Genomic DNA, 21,396 nt, shown 5'->3' with positions numbered 1-21,396 from the left:
CATAGAATAGATACCCCTGGGATAGCAATACCCCTGGGAGGAGGGTCTGCGAAAGGACCCCACTAGCCAATACAGAACAGAGGGCCCAACAGGGAACCAGATCTGTGGACCAGGTAGAACTTCGTCCCAACCAGGCAATGGTACTCCCACAAGCAGAACCCCACCGACCCCAAGAGGATGAGGAGGAAAAAGAAGGCCGAAGAGGCCCGTACACTCACAGCGGAGGCACAAAGGGCAAGGTCGGAGAGGCCGAAGCACCCCACTCCCCCACGAGGTAACATAGCTTCCGCCCAATGCCAAGACAGGAAGAGAGGAAGAAGAAGCGTAGCGGACCCAAGGAACCGAGGGAAAGGAAGGCAGACCCACTCCAGATGGAGAGCAACCTGCCAGCCAGAACAGCGTCGGCAGTGAAAGGCTGCCAGAAGCAAGAAGAACAGCCCGAGGCCCCACGAAGGCCGAGTAGGTGGCGCCTGGTAAGGGAGAACACAATCATCCCAGACCTCAGGACAGGAGCAGGGAGAGGAGGAGATGCCTAGGCACACCACTACTAATGGCCGCGCACATAACCTCAAGGAGCAAAAGCAACCTACACAAACGCTATGGAGAACAGGCAACCGAAGGTGATCAGAACCCTCCAGCAGAGCGCAAGCCATAAGACCTAGGGTACGTTAAGTCCCAAAATATGAGAAGCCTCTTTGGAAGAACTTCCGCAGCAGAGCAACAAACAAAAGAGCCACAGGGAATAAAACACCCCCGCGAAAAGCTTGACAAGCAGTCCAAGCAAGCAGAAGGCCTAATCTCAGGGCCAAGTCTGCGCAAGAATTCCAACACACACACAATCAACAATAGGGCCGTCCAGCAGCCAACAATGCCAAAGTCCCAAGGAAGGACGCAATGGTCAGAAACACACTCAACAGCCAGAACAACCGGCCAAAGAAGGCCCAGAATCAACCCGACCCAAGAGTCACTGAGGAGGGGACGGAGGAGGATGGATGATAAGGCGGAGGAGGAGGAGGACGGAGCCCTGCCAAGAGCCTCTGGATGGTGGAGTCAGCCGGGGGATGGAACAGGCTGCCATCAAACGGAAGGTCAATGAGTCGCTCCCGAATATTCTTAGGGAATACTCCATCCCGAGGCCAAGCATGGTGACCGAGAGCGACCGAGGAAGCCATGGCCTGGCCCAGCACCTCTGAGATGTCCAGAGCGGTGCGGAGAATAAACGCTGCCAGCTACCGGCCATCCAACGCATGATGCCGTATGTCCACTTGACCACCCTCCTGGGACGCTGCAGATCCCAGAGACTCAGCCGAGTCCCACAAACAGGAGGAGGCCCGAGCCAGCACACACAAGGAGTTCAGAGCCCACATGGCAGCGCTGGCCGCGGCGAACATGTTGCGCCCCCAAGAGTCCAGCCAACGGGCCTCTCGGGATGGAGGAGTCAAGAGCGGCGGCAGGGAGGGAAAAGCAGTCCGCAAAAGAGGACTGGAGGCATAGGGGTGGAGGTAAAGGCATGCCGGGTCACGCAGCGCCGGGAGATGCCGGTGCAGAAGATGTTGAGGCACCGGGTCCCCTGAGGCAGGACACATCCAAGTCCCCGTCAAGGAAGAAAGGAGGGAACCTTCAAAGGGAAATAAGATTTCCCTCCCACCAGAGCCCGGTAGAACCTCCAATAGATGGTCCGCTGGAAAGTGAGCCACCGGGTCACCCATACGCAGAATGCCCATAGCCGTGGACACCGCCTCTGTAGGGCCTCGCGGCGGGGAGAGCAGCTCCTCCGTGGGCGACGGCTGCAAACTAAGGTGGCCGTCCCCAAGGCCAAGTGGGACGGGCAAGGGCCAGACCTGGAAGTCAGAAGGAGCCGAAGAATGAGGGACCTGCTTTTCCGACGAACATCTCTGCCTCAGGAAGGGCTGGGAGCCACCCTTCGACGCCAGAGAAAAAGACTCCACACAGCGACCAGTCTCCGGGAAGGATGACACCACTATTCAGGCTGCCTCCGGAGAAGGAGCGTCTGAAGACGAAGACGAATCTGCGGTACGACCCCTTAGGGTCCGCTGCCTGAGGCAGGTTGTAGGCACCATCCGGCGTCATCGGACAAGGATCCTCCAAGTCACGCCGCACCGGAGACCGGAGTGAAGCTGGAGTAGAACTGGCTCCGGGGCGGCTCCGTAACGGCTCTGACCTGACCCCCACCAAGGTAGCCATCCACGTGGGGGAACAAGATGGCTCTGGGAAGTGACACAAAGCCCTCAGCCAGCCGCAGCCCAGAAGGAGGCGTAGATCGCTCGGCAACCCATGAGGCGGTGCCAGGGACGATTCCACATCCGACTGCCCTCCGTTGAGGCAGCACCCTGTGGGGAGGGACGAGATGGGCACAGAGAGGAACAAGGGGCCCTCACCCGGCCTCGACCCGGAGCGGGATGTGGAGGGTTCACCGACCCCTGTGGCTCCGCACGGTCCAGCTGCTGCCGGCACCATAGCGGCATCACCCCGGCCGTAGACAGGACCACCTTGTCAAAGGACCGAGAGGGGCTCGGAGATGCGACCCGAGCCCCGGCGACCTTCCGCGACACCACAGGGACTCCCGCGGGAGTTTGCAGCGAGGCAGAGACGCCGTGGCCTGAAGGAGGTGCCCCAGAGGAGCCGCACTCCTGTAATGAATGTGCCCTTTATATGGTTGAATGGCCTGATTATGACCGTTGCCCAACACCAGCTCATTATATTTTGACCTAATATAGTGATGTGTAGGCCTGCCTAGTAAGAATAAGCTACAAAGTAGGGCTTGATTATGTCCATTTATGTTTCCGACTTTATCTTGTTTAACGGCAGTGCTTGCTATTGGCTTTGGCATACTCTTATGCCGCCTTGCATACTAATTTTGCTCGTTTACGGGAATAGTGGCCTATGCTTGAGCGACTCCATTTTCTAAGCTGTGGCCATCTTCTGAGTCTTTTTAGGTGAGAAGCCATGTTTTTCTTTTCACTTGTCTTCTGCACTTCGTATACTGGTAGGAACTGGTTCTTGTCAGAGGAATGTACTTGCTCTGCTGTCATAACAGACGCCTGGCCAGCTGAAGCTGTGGCCTTGGTGCGGAGTGGTACGGAATCTGATGGGAAAGAGGGGGCGAGGCTCACAGGAGCTTCATCCTACATTTTCACTGGTATTAAATGAGGTGTCTGGGTTCCGATCGATGGATGGCCGCCACAGGGCAGACATGCAACTGTGACGGTGGAGCGAATGGTATCGCCCTGTCTCCTGATTCGGCCGGAGAAACGGGCTCTCCTCTCGCAAAGTGGAAGTGGGATGAATAGACAGATGGTGAGGTGTTCCACTAATTCTTATATACCTACTGCTCTTGCCGATCTTCTGTTTTCAGGTTCTATACATTTATATACATATAAGTTCTATATATGTTTTACTGATTGCGTTTAGCAATTGCCTAGGTGTTTGTTCGAGGATGGATATTTGCATATAGTACAATTTGGCCTACCGTGTATCCTATACTAATAAAAATACCCCAGAGCATATAATTATTTGTCTGTTTTCCCTGGGACGGGAGGTGTGGATTCTTCTTAGCCAAATGCTTATGTTCAGAAGGATGGTAAGTTTCCCTTCTAGCAGGTAAGTTGTTCAACTCCTAACCAGGGAGTGTACATAATAAATTTTTCCACCCTCAGCCTTGTTGAGAGAGGTAGTGTGTGTGTGTGTGTGTGTGTGTGTGTTGGGTGTATGTATGTATTTCTTCCTAGGCAAGTACTCTGTTGCGGAGAGGAGCGATCAATTGCCTCACGCGCAGCGCCTGTCGCTTGGAGGATTGTTATAGTGTTGAAGACCTCTCGGCAAGGGCTAAGGTATAAATTGCTATTGTTCCTGTCTTGGGTAAGTATTGTTGAGTGTTTTATCTTTTGGGTCATAAGAGGAATGAGCTTGCATGTCCTGGTTATTGGCAGAAATCGGGCCATTACAGCACCCCAACAGCACCTTACCCTCCAAGCCTGGTTCCGAACCAGTCGGCGCCGGGGCCGGAACCGCCGGATGCGCCACGGAGGGCCCTGCGCAAGGCGAGGGGTCCGCTGATGCCCCAGAAGGGGAAGGAGGGGGAGACGCCAGCGAGGCCTGCAGAGCCGCTGCGTTTGTCTCCATTTGGACTCTCGACGCCCCAACACCGGGAAACGGTGGATAGGACGACACGCGGGGTCGCATCACCCGTGCAGAGTCCACGCCCCCTATCAATCAATCAATCATTACAATTATAAAGCGCGCTACATACCCGTGAGGGTTCCAGGTCTTGGCGGCGAGGTAGGATAAGGATGTTCCGCCGGCTGTGGTTTTCCAGATACGAGGGACTGTGGCGAGGGCGAGGTGGGCTGAGCGGAGGCTTCGGGTGGGGGTGTGGAAGCTGAGTCGGTTATTTATTATTTATTTATTTCAGGAATTTATAAAGCGCGAACTGTCACCATTGCAGGCATCCTGGCGCTGACAGAGTCTGAGAATGAAACGGGAAGAGGAGCAGAAGGGAGTAAGTTAGTCAGGGAAAAGCCAAGTTTTGACCTTTTTCCTGAATGGTAGTAGTTCATTAATGTGTCTGATCTCGACGGGGAGGGAGTTCCAGAGTCTGGCCGCCGCCACCTCAAAGGATCTACCTCCGGCTCTGACCTTCCTAAATCTGGGGATGATCACCAGTTTCGCATCAGAGGAACGGAGTTGTCTTGGAGGAGCATACCACACAAACTTGGATTGAAGAGGGGTCGGACCGGAGCTATGGAGGGCCCTGAAGACAATACAGAGGGCCTTAAACTGGATCCTCTGTCTAAGAGGGAGCCAGTGCAATTGTGCCAAGGCAGCGGAACCGTGGGATCTTCTTGGCAGCCCCAAGGCTAATTTTGCGGCCGCAGATTGAACCCTTTGGAGCCTATCCAACAAAAACTCGGGGGACCCAAGCAGGAGGGCATTGCAATTGTCCAGCCTGCTCAGGATGGTACACCTGACCACTTCTACGCGGGCCTGTGTGGGTAGGAGGGGCAGGACTTTCCTAAGCGAGCGAAGGATGGCATAACAACAGGCTGAGGTTTTTTGAACGTGGGTCTCCATGCTGAGCTTGTGGTCAAGCATGACCCCTAAATTGCGGACAGAGTCTACAGGTTGTACAGCGGACACTGTTTCCGGGGGCCAAAAATTGTTCGGAAACGGTCGGGGAATCCTCGAGCCAGTGTTGAAAAGCACCTCAGTTTTACCAGAATTAAACTGAAGTGAGTTGTCCTTCAGCCATCTAGATGTAACCCGCAGGTAGTTGTGTACGGCCTCTACTGAGATAGAGTCCTCCCCATCCAGGGAGAGGATCATCTGCGTGTCGTTGGCGTAGTTGATTGTTTTAATCTCAAAACTTTTAATAAGGAGAATCAGTGGCCTAAGGTAGACATTAAAAAGTATTGGGCTGATGGCGGAGCCCTGTCAGACTCCGTGCGTTACCGGGGAAAAGGCTGATTGAAAAGGTGGCAGAGAGACTGCCTGCTGCCTATCCTGCAAGAAAGAGTGAAACCATTGTAGAGCCGTGTCCCTCACTCCTGCCTCCAACAGCCGCCTCAGTAAGATCATGTGATTCACCGTATCAAAGGCGGCAGACATATCGAGCAGTATCAAAAATGACGCCTGTCTTCAGTCTGCTCGCCTTTGAAGTTCGTCCATGGCGGTGATGAGGGCTGTTTCAGTTCCGTGGGCAGGACGAAAACCAAATTGGTCCCCGTCAAGTAGTAGATGTTGTTCCAGGTGGGTGGAGAGGGTTTTACTGACCACCCGCTCTACTATCTTGGCAGGGAACGGCAGTAGTGAGATAGGCCTGAACTTTTTGGAACAATCAGGGTCAAGGGAGGGCTTTTTCAGCAAGGGGGAGACCAGAGCTCGTTTCCACTGGACAGGGACAGAGCCAGTCAGCAGAGATTGCTGGCAAATTAAGTGGAGAGGGGGAAAGAGTTCCTCTTCAAATTCCTTCCAAATTTTAGGAGGCACCGGGTCCAGTGGAGACCCAGAAGCAATCCCTCTCGCTATCTTAGTGAAGATTTCATATGTGAGCGGTGGAAACCTGGAGAGTGATTCTACTGAGGCTCTGGCGGAGTCAGGTGATCGAATTTCCGGAATGACAGGGTTTGCGAAAAGGGGAGCTTCAGTACCAGGCGGAGTAGACAACTCCTTGAGAATAAGATCAATTTTCTCCTTGAAAAAGGTGGCCAGGTTGTCGCAGAGAACTTGCGACGGGACGATAGCATTTTTGCACGACTCCGGGTTAGTGACACTGTTTAGGATGTTGAAGATGCTCCTGGAATTGTTGGTAGTACTACAGATCAGGGAAGAATAGTGATCCGCTTTCGATTTTTTAATGAGGGTTTTGTAGGCCTGAACCTTGGATTTCCACGAATCTTTAGCAGCTTCTTTATAGTCGCGTCTCCATTTTCTCTCTGCTTGTTTACATTCAAGCTTTAACAGTTTGAGATCATCCTTAAACCATGGGGCAGAGTCTTTACCCTTGCAGGCTAGATTTTTAAGAGGAGCGAGGGTGTCGACTAGTGTTGAGATACTGGTGGTAAAAGAATTGTAATTTTCGCCTGTGCTTTTGTGACCATCGAAGAGCTGATTCAATTGGAAACACTTCACCCACAGGGTGTAAGCGTGAAAGGGCCCTCCAGTCTCTGCCCTTAATTACTTTGGCCCGCAACGGTGCTTTATAGGGACCACTCATTTATGAAGAAAAAATTTAACTAGTGAGTGATCAGTCCAGTCCATTGGCAGGGACTCTCCCATTACCACCGAGTCTCGAACAGCAAAGACCAGGTCAAGTCGGTGACCAGCTTTATGGGTAGCCTCAGAAGATAGTTGAGAGAGACCAAAACTGTCACAAGTTAAAATAAGGTTCCTAAGAGCTGTGTCAAGGGTGCCATTAAAATCGCCAAGTATAAGTAGCTTCTGGTGTGATAGAGCGATGTTAGTCAGGGTGGTGAATAACGCCTTTTGCTGCAGAAGGCTAAACGGCCCTGGAGGGCGATAGCAGATTAACCCTGTGATCGTACTCCCAGAGGGGATCTGGATTGACAGTCCTAACATCTCTAAGCCCAAAGTAGCGTCAAGAGTGAGGGCCTTGATGCAACAAGAAGCTTTAAAAATAACTCCCACACCCCGCCTCTACCAGTGGGCCTAGGGGAGTGGAGAAATTTAAAGCCGGAGGGGCAGGCAAATCCAGGGTCGACCAGGCAGTCTGGACGAGTCCACGTCTCGGTCATGAACAGAATGTCCAGTTCATGAGTGTCGATCAGGAGTTGGATCTCTGTGCAATGTTTAGGCAGCGACCTAACATTTAGTAGCCCGCAGTTGAGAACATTGTCCCCTAGCACGTCAGCCCGGGGAGAAGACGAAGGTACTAGAGAAAGTCTACCTTTGTCAGCATGTAGCTTACCTATTTGGATGAGCTCCTCTCTAGAAAAAGGTGGCCCGGCAGGAAGCTGATCCAGATGTAGTGAGTCAGCACTGGCAGCGTAAGTGGCCCATGGCCCTACCTTGGCGCGGACGGGCGCAGACGGGCTTGCCTTAGGCGCGCCTTCGGCGCGCAATCGACGCGCCCACTGCGCTCGTCCGCTGCGCTTCCTGGGAAAGCACATTTTTTATACCACTGGTGCCCGACCCACGGGGTGGGCGTGGCCTCGTAAGGGGGCGTGGCCTCCGCGAGTGAGCAGGAATGGCGGCAAGAAGAATATTTGAGTTTGGTCCGCGACAGCGTTAAATATCGGCTGCGCGGTTCTCCAGCAAGCAGGCAAGTGCCCAGCAGTAGTGAGGGAGGAGGGGCGGGTAAGTGACTTTAAAAACACAGAAAATACACAAATTATTAAAAGCAAGCAATAGCACGCACTCCCGGCTTCAGCCTCAGGAGGTCTGTCAATCTAACTGCAGCGCTCGTAGTCAGCGCTTTAAGTAGTGATTCGGGGCGGGCGTGGCCTCGTAAGGGGGCGTGGCCTCAGCGAGTGAGCAGGAATGGCGGCAAGAAGAATATTTGAGTTTGGTCCGCGACAGCGTTAAATATCGGCTGCGCGGTTCTCCAGCAAGCAGGCAAGTGCCCAGCAGTAGTGAGGGAGGAGGGGCGGGTAAGTGACTTTAAAAACACAGAAAATACACAAATTATTAAAAGCAAGCAATAGCACGCACTCCCGGCTTCAGCCTCAGGAGGTCTGTCAATCTAACTGCAGCGCTCGTAGTCAGCGCTTTAAGTAGTGATTCGGGGTGGGCGTGGCCTCGTAAGGGGGCGTGGCCTCAGCAAGTGAGCAGGAATGGCGGCAAGAAGAATATTTGAGTTTGGTCCGCGACAGTTGTTGAGGTAAGTAGGCACGGTGTTGTGTAGTGCTTTGTGTGCGTGGATGAGGAGTTTGAAGGTGATCCTCTTGTTGACGGGGAGCCAGTGCAGGCCTTTCAGGTGGGTTGTGATGTGGCTGCGGCGGGGGACATCGAGGATCAGTCGAGCCGAGGCGTTCTGGATTCGTTGGAGTCGTCTCAGGAGCTTGTTTGTAGTTCCTGAGTAGAAGGCGTTCCCGTAGTCGAGTCTGCTGGTGATGAGGGCCTGGGTGACGGTTTTTCTAGTGTCGATAGGGATCCATTTGAAGATTCTGCGGATTATTCGGAGGGTGTTGAAGCAGGACGCGGAGACGGCGTTGACTTGCCTGGTCATGGAGAGGGTGGAGTCGAGGATGACCCCCAGGTTGCGTGCGTGGTCCGTGGGTTCCGGGGCGGTGCCCAGCGATGTGGGCCACGAGGAGTCGTCCCAGGCTGATGGGGCGGGTCCGAGAATGAGGACCTCAGTCTTGTCCGAGTTCAGCTTCAGTCTGCTGTCCTTCATCCAGTCGGTTACGGCCCTCATTCCTCTGTGGAGGTTGGCTTTGGCGGTGTGGGGGTCTTCGGTGAGGGATATGATCAGCTGGGTGTCGTCGGCATAGGAGATGATGTTGAGGTTATGTTGTCGTGCGACGTGGGCGAGAGGAGCCATGAAGATATTGAACAGCGTCGGGCTGAGGGAGGATCCCTGTGGGACGCCGCAGATGATCTCGGTGGTTTGTGAGCGAAAGGGTGAGAGGCGGACACTCTGGGTTCTGCCGGAGAGGAAGGATGTGGTCCAGGCCAGGGCCTTCTCTTGAATACCGGCGTCATGGAGGCATGCTGATAGGGTGCGGTGGCAGACTGTGTCAAAGGCTGCTGATAGGTCCAGGAGGAGGAGGGCGGCTGTTTCTCCTTTGTCCATCAGGGTCCTGATGTTGTCAGTGGCGGCGAGGAGGGTGGTCCCGGTGCTGTGGTTGCTGCAAAAGCCGGATTGGGAAGGGTCCTGGATATTGTTGTCTTCGAGGTAGCGGGTTAACTGTTTGTTGACAATCTTCTCTGTCACTTTTGCCGGGAACGGGAGCAGGGAGATGGGCCGGAAGTTCTTGAGGTCCTTGGGGTCCGCCTTGGGCTTCTTCAGAAGGGCGTTGATCTCGGCGAGCTTCCAGCTTTCCGGGAAGGTGGCTGTCTAGAAGGAGTAGTTGATAGTTTTCCGGAGGTGGGGCCCGATGGTTGTGCTGGCCTTGTTGAAGACATGGTGATGGCAGGGGTCCGATGGGGATCCGGAGTGGATCGAGTTCATGGTTTTGATGGTGTCTTTGTCGCTGACACTGGACCAGGTGGTCAGGCGGCTGGTGCGGGTGGTAGTCGCAGGGGTGGTGGACTCGGTGGTGGGTGCGGGGGTTTGGAGTTGAAGCTGTCGTGGATGTCGGTGATCTTGCGGTGAAGGAAGGCAGCCAGGGAGTCGCACAGGTCTTGTGATGGTGGGATGTCGTTGGTGTTGGAGAGTTCTTTCACGATGCTGAAGAGCTCTTTGGTGTTGTGTGCGTTGTCTAGGCGGTCCTCTTGGCGGTCCTGATGAGTTGGTGGTGTCTGCTTGTGGCGCTCTTGAGGGCTGTGTGGCTGTCTGGTGTTCGGTCGTGGAGCCATTTTTTCTCCAGCTTCCGACAGGTGTGCTTGGAGATCCGGAGGTCTTCGGTGAACCAGGTGGCTTTCTTGTTGGTGTGGTTGTTTGTGGAGGTCTTGAGAGGGGCGAGGGTGTTGGCGCAGTCGTTGATCCACTGTGTGAGGTTGGTTGTGGCGGTATCTGGGTCGGTGGGTGGTCTCCGGGCGAGGGTGGTCGTCAGTTGGTACTCGGTGACCTTGCCCCAGCAGCGGCGCGGCAGCTGTTGGGTGCGGTGGTGTGTGGTGGGTTTCCTGAAGGTGAAGTGGACGCATCTGTGGTCGGTCCAGTGGAGTTCGGTGGTGTGGTTTAAGGAGACATGGGGGCTTGCGGAGAAGATGGGGTCAAGTGTGTGTCCAGCGGCGTGGGTGGGTGTCGTCACAAGCTGTTTGAGTCCTAGGTTGGCGAGGTTGTCGATCAGGGCGGTGGAGTTGGCGTCGTTTTTGTTCTCGAGGTGGAAGTTCCGCAGGCCGGAACCAGCCGCCGGGGACAAACTGCGACACCGGGGAGCGACGTTCACGTGACATCGGAAAAGGGCGAGGATGACGACCACGGCCGAACCTGAAGCCGTCCGCCGAAGAAGACCGAGGGGAGGACGTCAACCTGGAGAGACACGCCGAGAGAAGTTTCATACAGCGCTCCCGCTGCAACTTCGGCTTCAACTGTTGACAGGCCTCGCAGTCAGTGGTGCCGTGATCCTCCACCAACGACCACATAAAAATGAGGTGCGGGTCCGTCGCCGGCATAAGACACCCACAAAACATACAAGTTTTGAAACCCTAAGGCATTCGCACAATGTTCCACAAACGAAATGGAGAAAAAAGGGGCCCCAAACAGGCCCGTAGCAAAGACCGGATCCGCGTTGCACGCGGAAAAGAAAAAAACTGACTTAGGCGCGCCAGGGTAGGTCTTATGTGACCTCGCTGACGTCACGTACGCGGACGACACCTTGGCGGAGTTGTGTGACGTCGTCCCACCCCCGGCGCACAGGGATGTTGTGGCAAAAAGTTTCCTGCACCAGTCTCACGCCTGGGGATAATTCTACGTGAAGGAATCTGCGGCTAGTAGTCTATTAGATATCAGGATCATAGCCCAAATTACCCAGACTCTCCATTCCAGGGGATAGGCGTAAAACTGCGCTGTGTCCAGAATGGGTCCAATGTTGGGGAGCGTCTGGGAAGCCAGGTGTGTCTTTGGCATATGAACCCCAATAAAGTTAAGTATTTTGCCGTAATCTGGAGGTGGGTGGTGACTGCCTGGGGTGAACCCGCCCTCAACAACCACTTGTCAAGGTAGGCAAGGGCTAGAACCCCTGAGCTCCATAAAGGTGCTGCCGCCACCAACATCACTTTTCTTTTGTGATTACTCGAGGGCCAAAGTGGAGCACGGAGAACTGAAAATACTCATGGCCTACTGTGAACAGCAGGTAATGCTTGTGGGCCTGCATGAAAGGCAAGTGAAAATAATTATCCTGTAGGTCCAGTGCTAGCATGAAGTCTCTAGTGTTGAAGGCAGGCAAGACCTGGGCTAGGGTGAGCATTTTGAACTGGTCTTTTTTTCCAGGAAGGCATTGAGATGGTGATAGTCAATTATGGATGGAGGTCCCAGTACTTTCTCGGTACCCATAAGTAACGTGCATAACACCAACCAACTTCTGGCATCAGCCCCCTCTGTATAGCTTCTTTGGACAAAACAGCTATTTTGAGAATGGCAAAAGGTGCTGCTGGGTTCGAAAACTGGTAAAGCGTAACCCCGCTGAACAATTTGCAAAACCCACTTACTCGACTGTATCACTTATCATCCTGGCAGAGAGTATCTGTTCTGGCCTCTGACAGGGTAGCTTTGCACTGCAAAGGGCATGCTAAAGACACTTGGAGTGGGCAGCAGCCGGGGAGTGCCGAAGACTGGACTGTCGCGGTTTCCCTCTTCTAGGGGTACTGTGGCTGCGAAAGGGCTGTGGGGATTGCTGCACCCGCTGGGGCTCTTGGAGCCACTGGAAGCCCCTACCAAAGACCCAAAGAGGGGTGAAACAGCAAATGCGGCAGGCACAGAGGAGCAGAAATGCTCAAGGAGTGTTCCAGGGCTAAATCTGCTCTATCTCCCAACAGTCAGGAGCAATTGAAAGGTCTGTCCAAAAGAATGGCCTAAATGCCTCCGAAAAAGCTACTGGTCCGCATCCATGTGTGTGCGCGAATAGCTATACTAATGCCAATAGCCCTCCCAAGGAAATCAGTGGTATACAGACCACAGAGGATGGTGAACTTGGCTGCCTCATGACCATCTTGCATAGCTTGAGAATGAATGGCTCTGGTGTCTTCCAGGCCACGGAGTCCCACAAGTCATGAGAACACCAGCCTAAAAGACAGTTGGTATTCACTGAACAAAGGGCTAAACCTGTATAGAAAACCCATACCAAAGTTCTCCATCTTCTTCGATTACTTGTCAGGGGTAGTAGTGGGATAAGTGTCCAAGTTCCCTATGTTGGCCAAAGCCGGAACCACAAGGCTTTCAGGAATGGGGTGCTTAGTGAGGAAAGCGGAGTTGCTTAGAACAGAGTGATGGTACCTGGCAATGCACAATTAGACACAAGCAATGTTTGTCCGAGGTACCCAAGTTTGTATCCCAAGAGCCTCATTGAATGGGAGTAGAGTCTCAGAACTCATCTAGCCAGGTGGCACCACATCTGTCAGAAAATTAGTTTGAACCTCCTGAGGGAGAAGTAAAGAAGATCAAGGACCTCTGCTGCCATAACCATAACAAAACAGGCACGGTTTTCCGTAGAGAGCCCTGAGGGAGAAACTGAACCAGTGTCTGGGTAGGTATACAAACCACTGGCATCCTGGAGATACTCATACCGGTTGTCCTCTTGATAAGGTTGGAAATCTTATCCCAACATCGCAGCCTTCCTTATCTGTGCCGAATAACTCATGGAAAACATGAGACCTTCTAGTAGGTAGAGGCACTTTGTCTGAAACTAGGGTGGTAAAGCGGTAGCAGCTCAGATAATGGAGCACAAGGCTCCATCTCTGCATTGGACAGCACTATGGATTGGTCGTCGTCGTCAGAAGTCAATGGTGCTTGCATCGGCAGATCGTGTTCCAGTGTTGGCTGTGGGGCCAGACACAAATTAAAAGTGGGATGGGTCTAGCCCTTTGTCTAGAGACCTGAGCAGTTCTAGAAGGCAAAACTGGCGCTGAGGGCAGACCCACCAGCAAAAGCCAAGTTGAAAAGCCTCTGTACACCTTGGGTCCCACAGGGCCACCAAAGGGAGTCAGTAACGTGCAAACAAAGGTGCAGCACGGTAACGCGGAAGTCCTATTTGCTGCAATGTTTCCAATGCCTGGAAATTCCAGGGTTGGAATTCACCGCTTAAATAGAGTGACTTCGGGAATGCGACCTGAAGGCACAATGAAACCCCCGCACATTTTCAGGAGAACAAGAGAGGTGGGAAGGGGCTACCTTATTGAATTTGCCCGAGCACTTTGAGCTGGAAATAGACTAGTTGCGTGAAAAACAACCTCAGGATTGGGAGAAGACCCAACCATTGGACCTTGACCAATTATGGAGTGGGGTATTGAAGTGCTTAGCTAACAAGAGCTTCTCAGTCTCAAATGACCTTAGGGTGCATCAAGGCTCAATCACTGTAAGCCTTCGATTTGTGATCCGACCTTGGGTACCACAAGCAAATGATATGCAGGACAGTCATATTGCTTTGTGACATTCTCCACATGGTTTAAATCCTGTAGACTTGGGAGACATATTTCCCTTGAATATTAAAGAAATAGAAAAATGTAACTGTCTCAGAAAATGTAGTGGAGCTCTGGATCCGCATACGTAGGCACAGAAAGAAAGGAACTGATGTTGGTGCTTAAGGCTGGCGCCTATATAGGTCCACGCCTCACATCAAGAGGGGAATGATGTTGACTGGGAGCCACTGGCGCCACCTGACTGGACACACAGAGGTACTGCTGAAGATTTTCCGGATCCAGCTTGACCCCAGGGGAAATAATTAATAGGTGAGGAATCTGCAGTCATTAGCTTTTAACAGAAATGCACTGCAACTGATTTGCAGTTGGGTTAAAGGGCAGAATCCTGTACAGCAACAGAAGATTTTTTAATGAATTGGCAATATAAGTGGCTTAGTCAAACATAAGACCATGAAGGATACGAAAAAGCTATTATATTTCAATTGGGGAGGTTAAGGACTGTTCTTTATGAGATTGAGAAACAACAGATTAGCTTTGATCTACCTGACAATCTGAGCATTTCCTGATGATCAATTCGTTTTTTTAGACACACCACTGATGACTAAAAACAAGACTTGGCTGCTGATAAGACCAAGCCCACATAAGGAACATTGGATGCTAGCACATTTTCCACCCCCCCCCCCCTCCCCCCAAGGAGTAAGGATTCAGGTTTGCTGTTGAGCAACAGGCTGACAGTAGGCAGACATCAAAACTGCATTCAACACAGTAAAAAACTAAAATGGTCAACATCTCTATTGTACATCAGAAATGCACAGCTAGGTCTCCTTTTATGACAAAAAATGAATCTTCTGGACTAATAGAACATATATTTAAGAAAGCTCTTATTTCATTCTGAGAAAAGGCAGGCAAATGAAGAGCTGGATGAAAATTACCATTAATTCAAATTGTGTAGATGAGCCCCAATGCAGCATATTCCAGCCTAGTCCAACATAAAAATTCAGAGCAATATAGTAGTAGAGCTGGTCTCTTACAAATCGTCATGACAAAAAAATAAGCAAAATAATCACAATAAATATTTATTGATTTCATACTTAGGATGAAAATCCTGTTGACTGATGGCAGAACTACCAGCTGGTAAATGACTGTTCAGAATGATTCTTGAGGCACGGAAAAGGAAATCATCCAATAACTGTTTAATCATAGAAGGGCCTGAAACGTAACACATAGGCAGCTTAGGTTATAACATTATTTCAACAAATGACAGCAGCATAATGAACTCACATATTAGTGCTTTAAAACATTTTTTTCATACAGATTTGACTTTGTTCAAAAAACATTGAAGAGCTGAGAGTATGTGAGGCAAATTCATAATGTAGCGTCAATTTAGTGTGAGTTTCGACTACTTTCATAATCAAAACTATAAGTTAGTTACCTTCAGTAACATCCTTTCAAATGGCTACATACCATTCTCTCATTGTGAATGTTCTCTCCAAACTTCAGTCTGCAACTAGAAATTTCAGCAATACTATTTAAGCAATATCATTCCAGCATCCCTAGGTGGTGTTTTGAATTTGATTGCAGATTTGCCAGACACCATAATGGAAGTGAAGAAACATCCATAGTGGAGCCACTGGTGCCCGCACTGACAGTAAAGTATATTTTTTTTGGGTGTGCAAAATACTAGGGTGGAAATAAGTAATAACTAAATAAATATAAAACAAACAGAAAGAATATTGCTGATTAATAAACCGACAACCAAATGGAAACAGGAAAGTAGAGAAGACTTTGCAACGACAGAACATATCCTTCAGAAACAATACTATAAAGGAAAGTAACTTATTCTTCTAATGGATACTTCTTCTCATTGATTCATGAATATGGAGTTCCAAAGAAGCATTAAAGGGGGGGCAAAGGAGGATCCAATTTACCAAGTGCTAATTACTACCTACCTAGAACTTCTGTTTTTGGAATAGCTTCACACCACCTATTACCCGAAAAAATATTGATTAACTGGTTATCAATTCCAAATTCTCCCCAAGTAAAACCATAAAACCCCTATTGGGGTTGTGATATAGTCTGTGGAAGTGATTCTGTGTCTTGAATAGGTGCGGCTGTGGGTAAGAAGGTAGTTATTAAGCTAAAACTCCCAAACCAACTCAGAAATAAAAATGGTTTGAGACTTATCAACACTCTGAGGGGACCAAAGAAGGGTTAGGGAAATGATCAAAACCAAGATGTTGCTACTCTCCTACTCTTGTCGACAATCACAAGAAAGGCCTCCTTTATGACGGAATTGTGTACTGAACACAAATGTTAAAAGATTTTAGTGCAAACCTGTAAGAAAGGTCAAAACAGGGTTTATTTCCAAGATGGAAGTATGAACAAGGTGAACTGAAAGATACATGAAGTTAGTTTAATATTCACACTGTAAAGGACAAAAGAACAATAAATCATGTTTAGAAGAGCAGCAGAAAGCCATAATAGCATCCAAGACAGATTGTTCAAATTTTCAAGTCACTGTATGTAAGGGGAATGACAACTCTCATATCAGAGAAAGAGCATGCTGCAAACATTTTAGCTAAACGTCTTTAAGGAAAAAGCCCTTCCTAACAGAATAGATTATCTAGTGGAAGATCTCAATGGAATCGGAACAACTTTGAAAACATCGGGAGGCAGATAATAGGACTAATGATCTTTTCTCAATTTTGCAAGCATGCATATTTAAAGAATACTGAATGGGGTCAAAGATTACCCTGAATTGTTGCAAATGCAGATCCCTTTCAAAATTAGAGGTCATGGGGGTTTCAACTGAATCTGGATATTAACAGCATATTGTCCAGTCCCAGTTATAAGGATGACTTTGGCAGTGTTCCGGCTGATCTTCTATAAATGTGCCCAATGAGAGGCATTGAGGAGAACAAATAGCACAGATGCCTTTGAATCATAAAATTTTCAAACCCATCAATACACTCTTATTTATGTGAGAAATAGTAGTCATGCTGTCAAATCAGTATCTGAAATTGAGTCTCCACAAGCAAGGCTCTTGGTGCAAGACAAACTGCTCTCAATCCTAACAAATTTATATAAAGGGCCCACTTATGGGGCTAGACTGTTTACTTGATATTCTAGGTGGACTTCTCAATTCCATTAAAGAGGAATAGGTTTTGAATGTGGATTGAGGAAAGCAGGTTCTTTGCTGTTCCTCCCACAAGTCGGTTAGCTGACTAGCTCTATCACTGAAGTATGTGTATCGCTGCATGGAATATCTACATAATTTCCTCAAGGAAAACAAATGTGTTCTATCAAAGTTACAAATACTGTGGCAGAGACCTCATTCAGGCTCAAGCGAAAACACCCAAAATATGAACATGAGCCTCTGTCTGGCAGAAATTTAATGATCGTCTGTAATCTATGAACTGCATCTAATGAACAAGGTACGTACCTTCGGTAAAGATGCATCTGTAAGAGACATATATTAGTTAGAGATTCCTTATATTAGAATTACCCCCAGGCATTAGACTGGATCTGGAGAATTTTTCTTCAGCAAAACCCATGCGCGACGGCAGCTTCCGCAGGTCGAATCTGTGTCAGTCGTCGGTGTGGTGGTCACCAGGATGACGTTGCGTTGCCTACTTAGATCCTGACCCTTCACGCTAACGTTCGTTCTGACACTACTTTCCACGACAGAAGCACAGGGCCATGAAAGACAGGCCCTGTAAGGGAGTCCCTATTCCTAGAAGCCAGTCTGCAGAGCGGGGAGGATGGGTGGGGCGGTAAAGAATCTATAACTAATATATGTCTCTTACAGATACACTGTGACCGAAGGTAAGTAACTTGCTCATCTGAAAGAGACTATTAGTTTTAGATTCCTTACCCCAACAATACAATCTCCAGAGGAGGGTCTGCGAACCAAGTTCATACAAGAAAATCCTGGAGGACAGAACGAGCAAAGTAGCCGTCCCTCCAGACTGGACTATCTAGGCAGTAATGTCTGGTGAACGTGTGCATAGAAGATTAAGGTTCTCCCCACTGCTGAAAGAGACCTTGTACCACCTCCGAGTGAAGCCGCCATTCGTGATCCACTATGTACCGGCGGCTGAATTTGTCCGCCCTGGCGATCAGAGAACCTGCCAGCTGTTGAAACACCAGGGTAATGCCCTGATGCTCCAGCCATGTTAAAAGGTGAAGAACCTCTTGACAAAGGGTCCACGACCCACCCCGCCTTGCTTGTTGCAGTACCACATGGTGGTGGTGTTGTCCGTGAACATCTGCACTGCCTTCCCTTTGAGGGAGGGAAGGAATGCCTTCAGTGCCAAACGAAGCGCCCGGAGCGCCAACAAGTTGATATGGAGACCTGACTCCGCCAGAGACCACTCCTCTGATCTCTGCCTCTCCCAAGTGGCTGCCCCATCCCAGAAGCGATGCATTGGTCACCACTGTGAGGTATGGTTGAGAAAGGGAGAGGTATCTGCCTCTGACCCAATCCTGGTTCGTCAACCACCAATGCAGTTGTTGCGCAGTCCCCTCTGAAATCTTGGTTTAGTCCGAAGGATTCCCCTGATACTGCGCCCACTGGAACTTTAGGTCCCACTGCAGCGCCTGGATATGCCATCTGGCATGATCCACCAGCAGGATGCAGGAGGTCATGAGGCCCAGCAGCCTCAAGGTCATTCTCACCAAAACCCGGGATAGAGACTGAAACATCGGTATCACATCCCGCATATCTCAGACTCGCTGCTCGGGAGGATAGGCCCGAAACTGCACTGTGTCCAGAACAGCTCAGATGAAAGGGAGCGTCTGAGAGGGAGTCGGGTGTGACTTCAGCACGTAGATATAGAACCCCAGTGAATGCAGGAGGTCAGCCATAGCCTGGAGGTGGGAGACAAAAGCCTGGGGCTAGCACGCCTTCAACAGCCAGTCGTCGAGATAGGGAAAGACTGGAACCCCTGAACTGTGCAGATGAGCTGCGACCACTCACATCACTTTTGTGAACACACGAGTGGCACTGGTAAGGCCAAAGGGGAGCACACTGAACTGAAAATGCTCGTAGCCTACCATGAAACGTAGGTAACGCCTGTGGGCTGGCAGGACGGTGATGTGAAAATAGGCGTCCTGCAAGTCCAACACCACCATCCAGTCTCCGGGGTCGAGGCCAGACAGGACCTGGGCCAAGGTTAGCATTTTGAACTTCTCCTTCTGGAGGAAGCGGTTGAGGGCCCTGAAGTGTAGGATATGATGCAGGCCTTTGTCCTTATTGAGCACCAGAAAGTAGGGGGAATAGCAACCACAACCTACTTCTGGCACATGGACCTTCTCAATAGCTCCCTAAGCCAAGAGAGCGGAGACTTCTTGGCGGAGAAGCGTCAAATAATCCTCCGACATGCGATCGAAGGACAGTGGCATGGAGGGAGGGGTAGTCTCGAAGGGGAGAGAGTAGCTCCTTCGGACTATCTGCAAAACCGACCTGTCTGATGTGATGGATTGCCAGTGGGGGAGGTGATGGCGAATCCTGCCGCCGATGGCCCTGGAAAGGTCAGACTAGGAGGGTTTGGAGGCCGCTGCATGGGGGGAAAGGGTGTACTGGCCGCTAGGTCCAAAGTCCGCGGCCACACAGATGCTGGTCAACTTGCATTGGCCAGTTGCTGGACTGGGTCGGACATGGTGGGGTGCCCCTTCCCTAGCCGCAAAAGAGATGAAAGGTGGACTGTGGGGGACGGGAAGACGCGCGAGGCCGAAGGATCAGGCCGCAGCCTGAGAATCCTTAAAACGCACGAGAGCAGAGTCTGCCTTGTCGCCAAAAAGGCAACCGCCATCCAAGGGCATATGCAGCCAGGTTGCTTGAACATCCCCCTGAAAAACCAGACATCCTCAACCAGGCGTAGCGCCGCTGGGCTACCGACGTGGAAATCGTTCTGCCCAGAGAATCTGCGGTATCCAGTCCACAGCGGATTGTGAATTTTGCTGCGCCTGTCCCATCTGCCACTACCTGGGAGAGAATACCCAGGACTCCACCCAGGCACTGAGGAAGCACTTGCGCAACCGTATCCCAGATTGTGTGGTTATAGTGATCCAAAAGGCATGGGGTATACATGGATCGCAGCACCAAGCTGGAGGAAGAGAACATACGCTTCCCTCTGTCTGGCCCACAAGGTACTGCACAATGCTGGCCCTCCGATCCTTGGGAACTGGATCACACCTTACAGACCCACAAGAGCGCTCCGTTCCGAACATGGGAACTTCATCACGATCCCCAAGGTGAGGAAGGCCCGGTTCGGTGGCCGTCGCTTTTCGGTCAATACGGGAAAAAAATGGAACACACTCCCCCTGAGCCTCAGATCAGAACCAAACCTTCTAAGGTTTAGGAAGGCCCTCAAAACCCTACTTTTTCCCTGAGCCATCCCTCCCACTCCCGACTATCTTCCACTGGTGGTAATAGGTTCAGCGCTGGGATACCCCCTGGGTGACTACGCGCTTTAGAAATCTTTAAATAAATAAATAAATAAATAAGATGATCCGGATTATTGGATTACCTATCTGGGGGTGTGGAAGGGAATGCACCCTGTGAGGAAGAAGCTTGGACCACCAAGCTCTCGGGGGAAGGGAGAGGAAAATGGGATCGCCTGGAGCTGGGCGGTGGTGAATTGTCCGTTCCACAGGAACTCCTGTGCTGGGTTTGAACCAAGTGCCCAGGAGGATGTCTGTGAGGGCTTCATTGAAGGGCAAGAGGGGTTCAGAGGAAGTTGCTGCTGGTTGAAGCACCTCTGTCAGGAGATTAGTCCTGACTGCCACTGCAGGGAGCTCCAGGCTAAAACCACGGCTGCCCTACGAATCACCACTGTATAGGACACTTTCTCCTCCGTAGCCACGGTAGGGGAGAAACCATGCCATGGTCTGGGGAGGTATCCAGAGCAATGGCGTCACCCAATTCCTCTCTCCAGTCCGGTTCTTCCAGCTGGTCTGTTAAAGGGTCCAGCAACCCCTCCCAGTCCTCACCACCACCCGAGGGTGATAGGGTACCCCTGGGATGAACAAGGGACCAAAGGTACCCTCCAGCGCCAAATTCAACATCAGCCGATGTTGATCTGGCTCCGGGTCCATCTTAGGGACAGCATCGGCCCGGGGCACGGCCGGCGCTGGGGCGTCATCGCTGGGAGTGGTGCCGCAGAGTGAGGTTGACCGGCGTCAATCCAGATCCAGGCGTGGATCCATGGGGACCCTGCGGCGCCGGGTCCGGAGCCGCTGGCGTTGAAGGCCCTGGGTCCCCAACCAGCTCCATGGGGAGGAGTTGAGCTGCCCAAAGATGAAATAGAGGGCTTCGTAGAACATACAAAGCTGGGCAGGCGACACCCCGGCTCTTGGAAACGGGGAGAGGCGCGACGTCGTCTCTGAGTCAGGCACCGGAGACGGAGCCTTAGAGCGTCGGTGCTTTGGGTCCTGTGTCACGTAAGCCGACAGACAAGGAGGAGGCGAAGAGCGACAGTGCTTCTTTTGCTTCAACTTACCGAAGGAGTGCGAAGACTTGAACAGGGTGTGGTGGCTCGGCGACCGGTCTCGAGCGGGAGCGACGCAGTGTCAGGACTCCAAAATGTTTCAGGACCCCTCCAGCAAAGACAAGGATTCATGGCCCCACAGTCGGAGCATGACTTCGGGTCGTGGTCGCGCTCCAGGCACCAGAGGCAC

General features: G+C 51.2%; 1 protein-coding gene across 4 annotated transcripts in view; it reads right to left on the bottom strand.

Annotated features, from left to right (window-relative positions):
- The window catches only part of USP24 (ubiquitin specific peptidase 24), a 2,099,319-nt gene that overhangs the window by 1,159,168 nt on the left and 918,755 nt on the right, over window positions 1–21,396 (bottom strand). For all 4 annotated transcript variants that reach the window (XM_078670143.1, XM_078670156.1, XM_078670149.1 and 1 more), the window contains exon 40: window positions 14,808–14,925. In XM_078670143.1, the coding sequence (XP_078526269.1) occupies window positions 14,808–14,925 (118 nt within the window). The remainder of the gene's footprint in view (window positions 1–14,807; window positions 14,926–21,396) is intronic.

The sequence above is a fragment of the Lissotriton helveticus genome, chromosome 1_2 (genome assembly GCF_964261635.1).
Source record: "Lissotriton helveticus chromosome 1_2, aLisHel1.1, whole genome shotgun sequence".
NCBI classification, from domain to species: domain Eukaryota; kingdom Metazoa; phylum Chordata; class Amphibia; order Caudata; family Salamandridae; genus Lissotriton; species Lissotriton helveticus.
The sequence above is the reverse complement of the archived record's forward strand: the minus strand, read 5'-3'. Positions and strand labels throughout refer to the sequence as shown.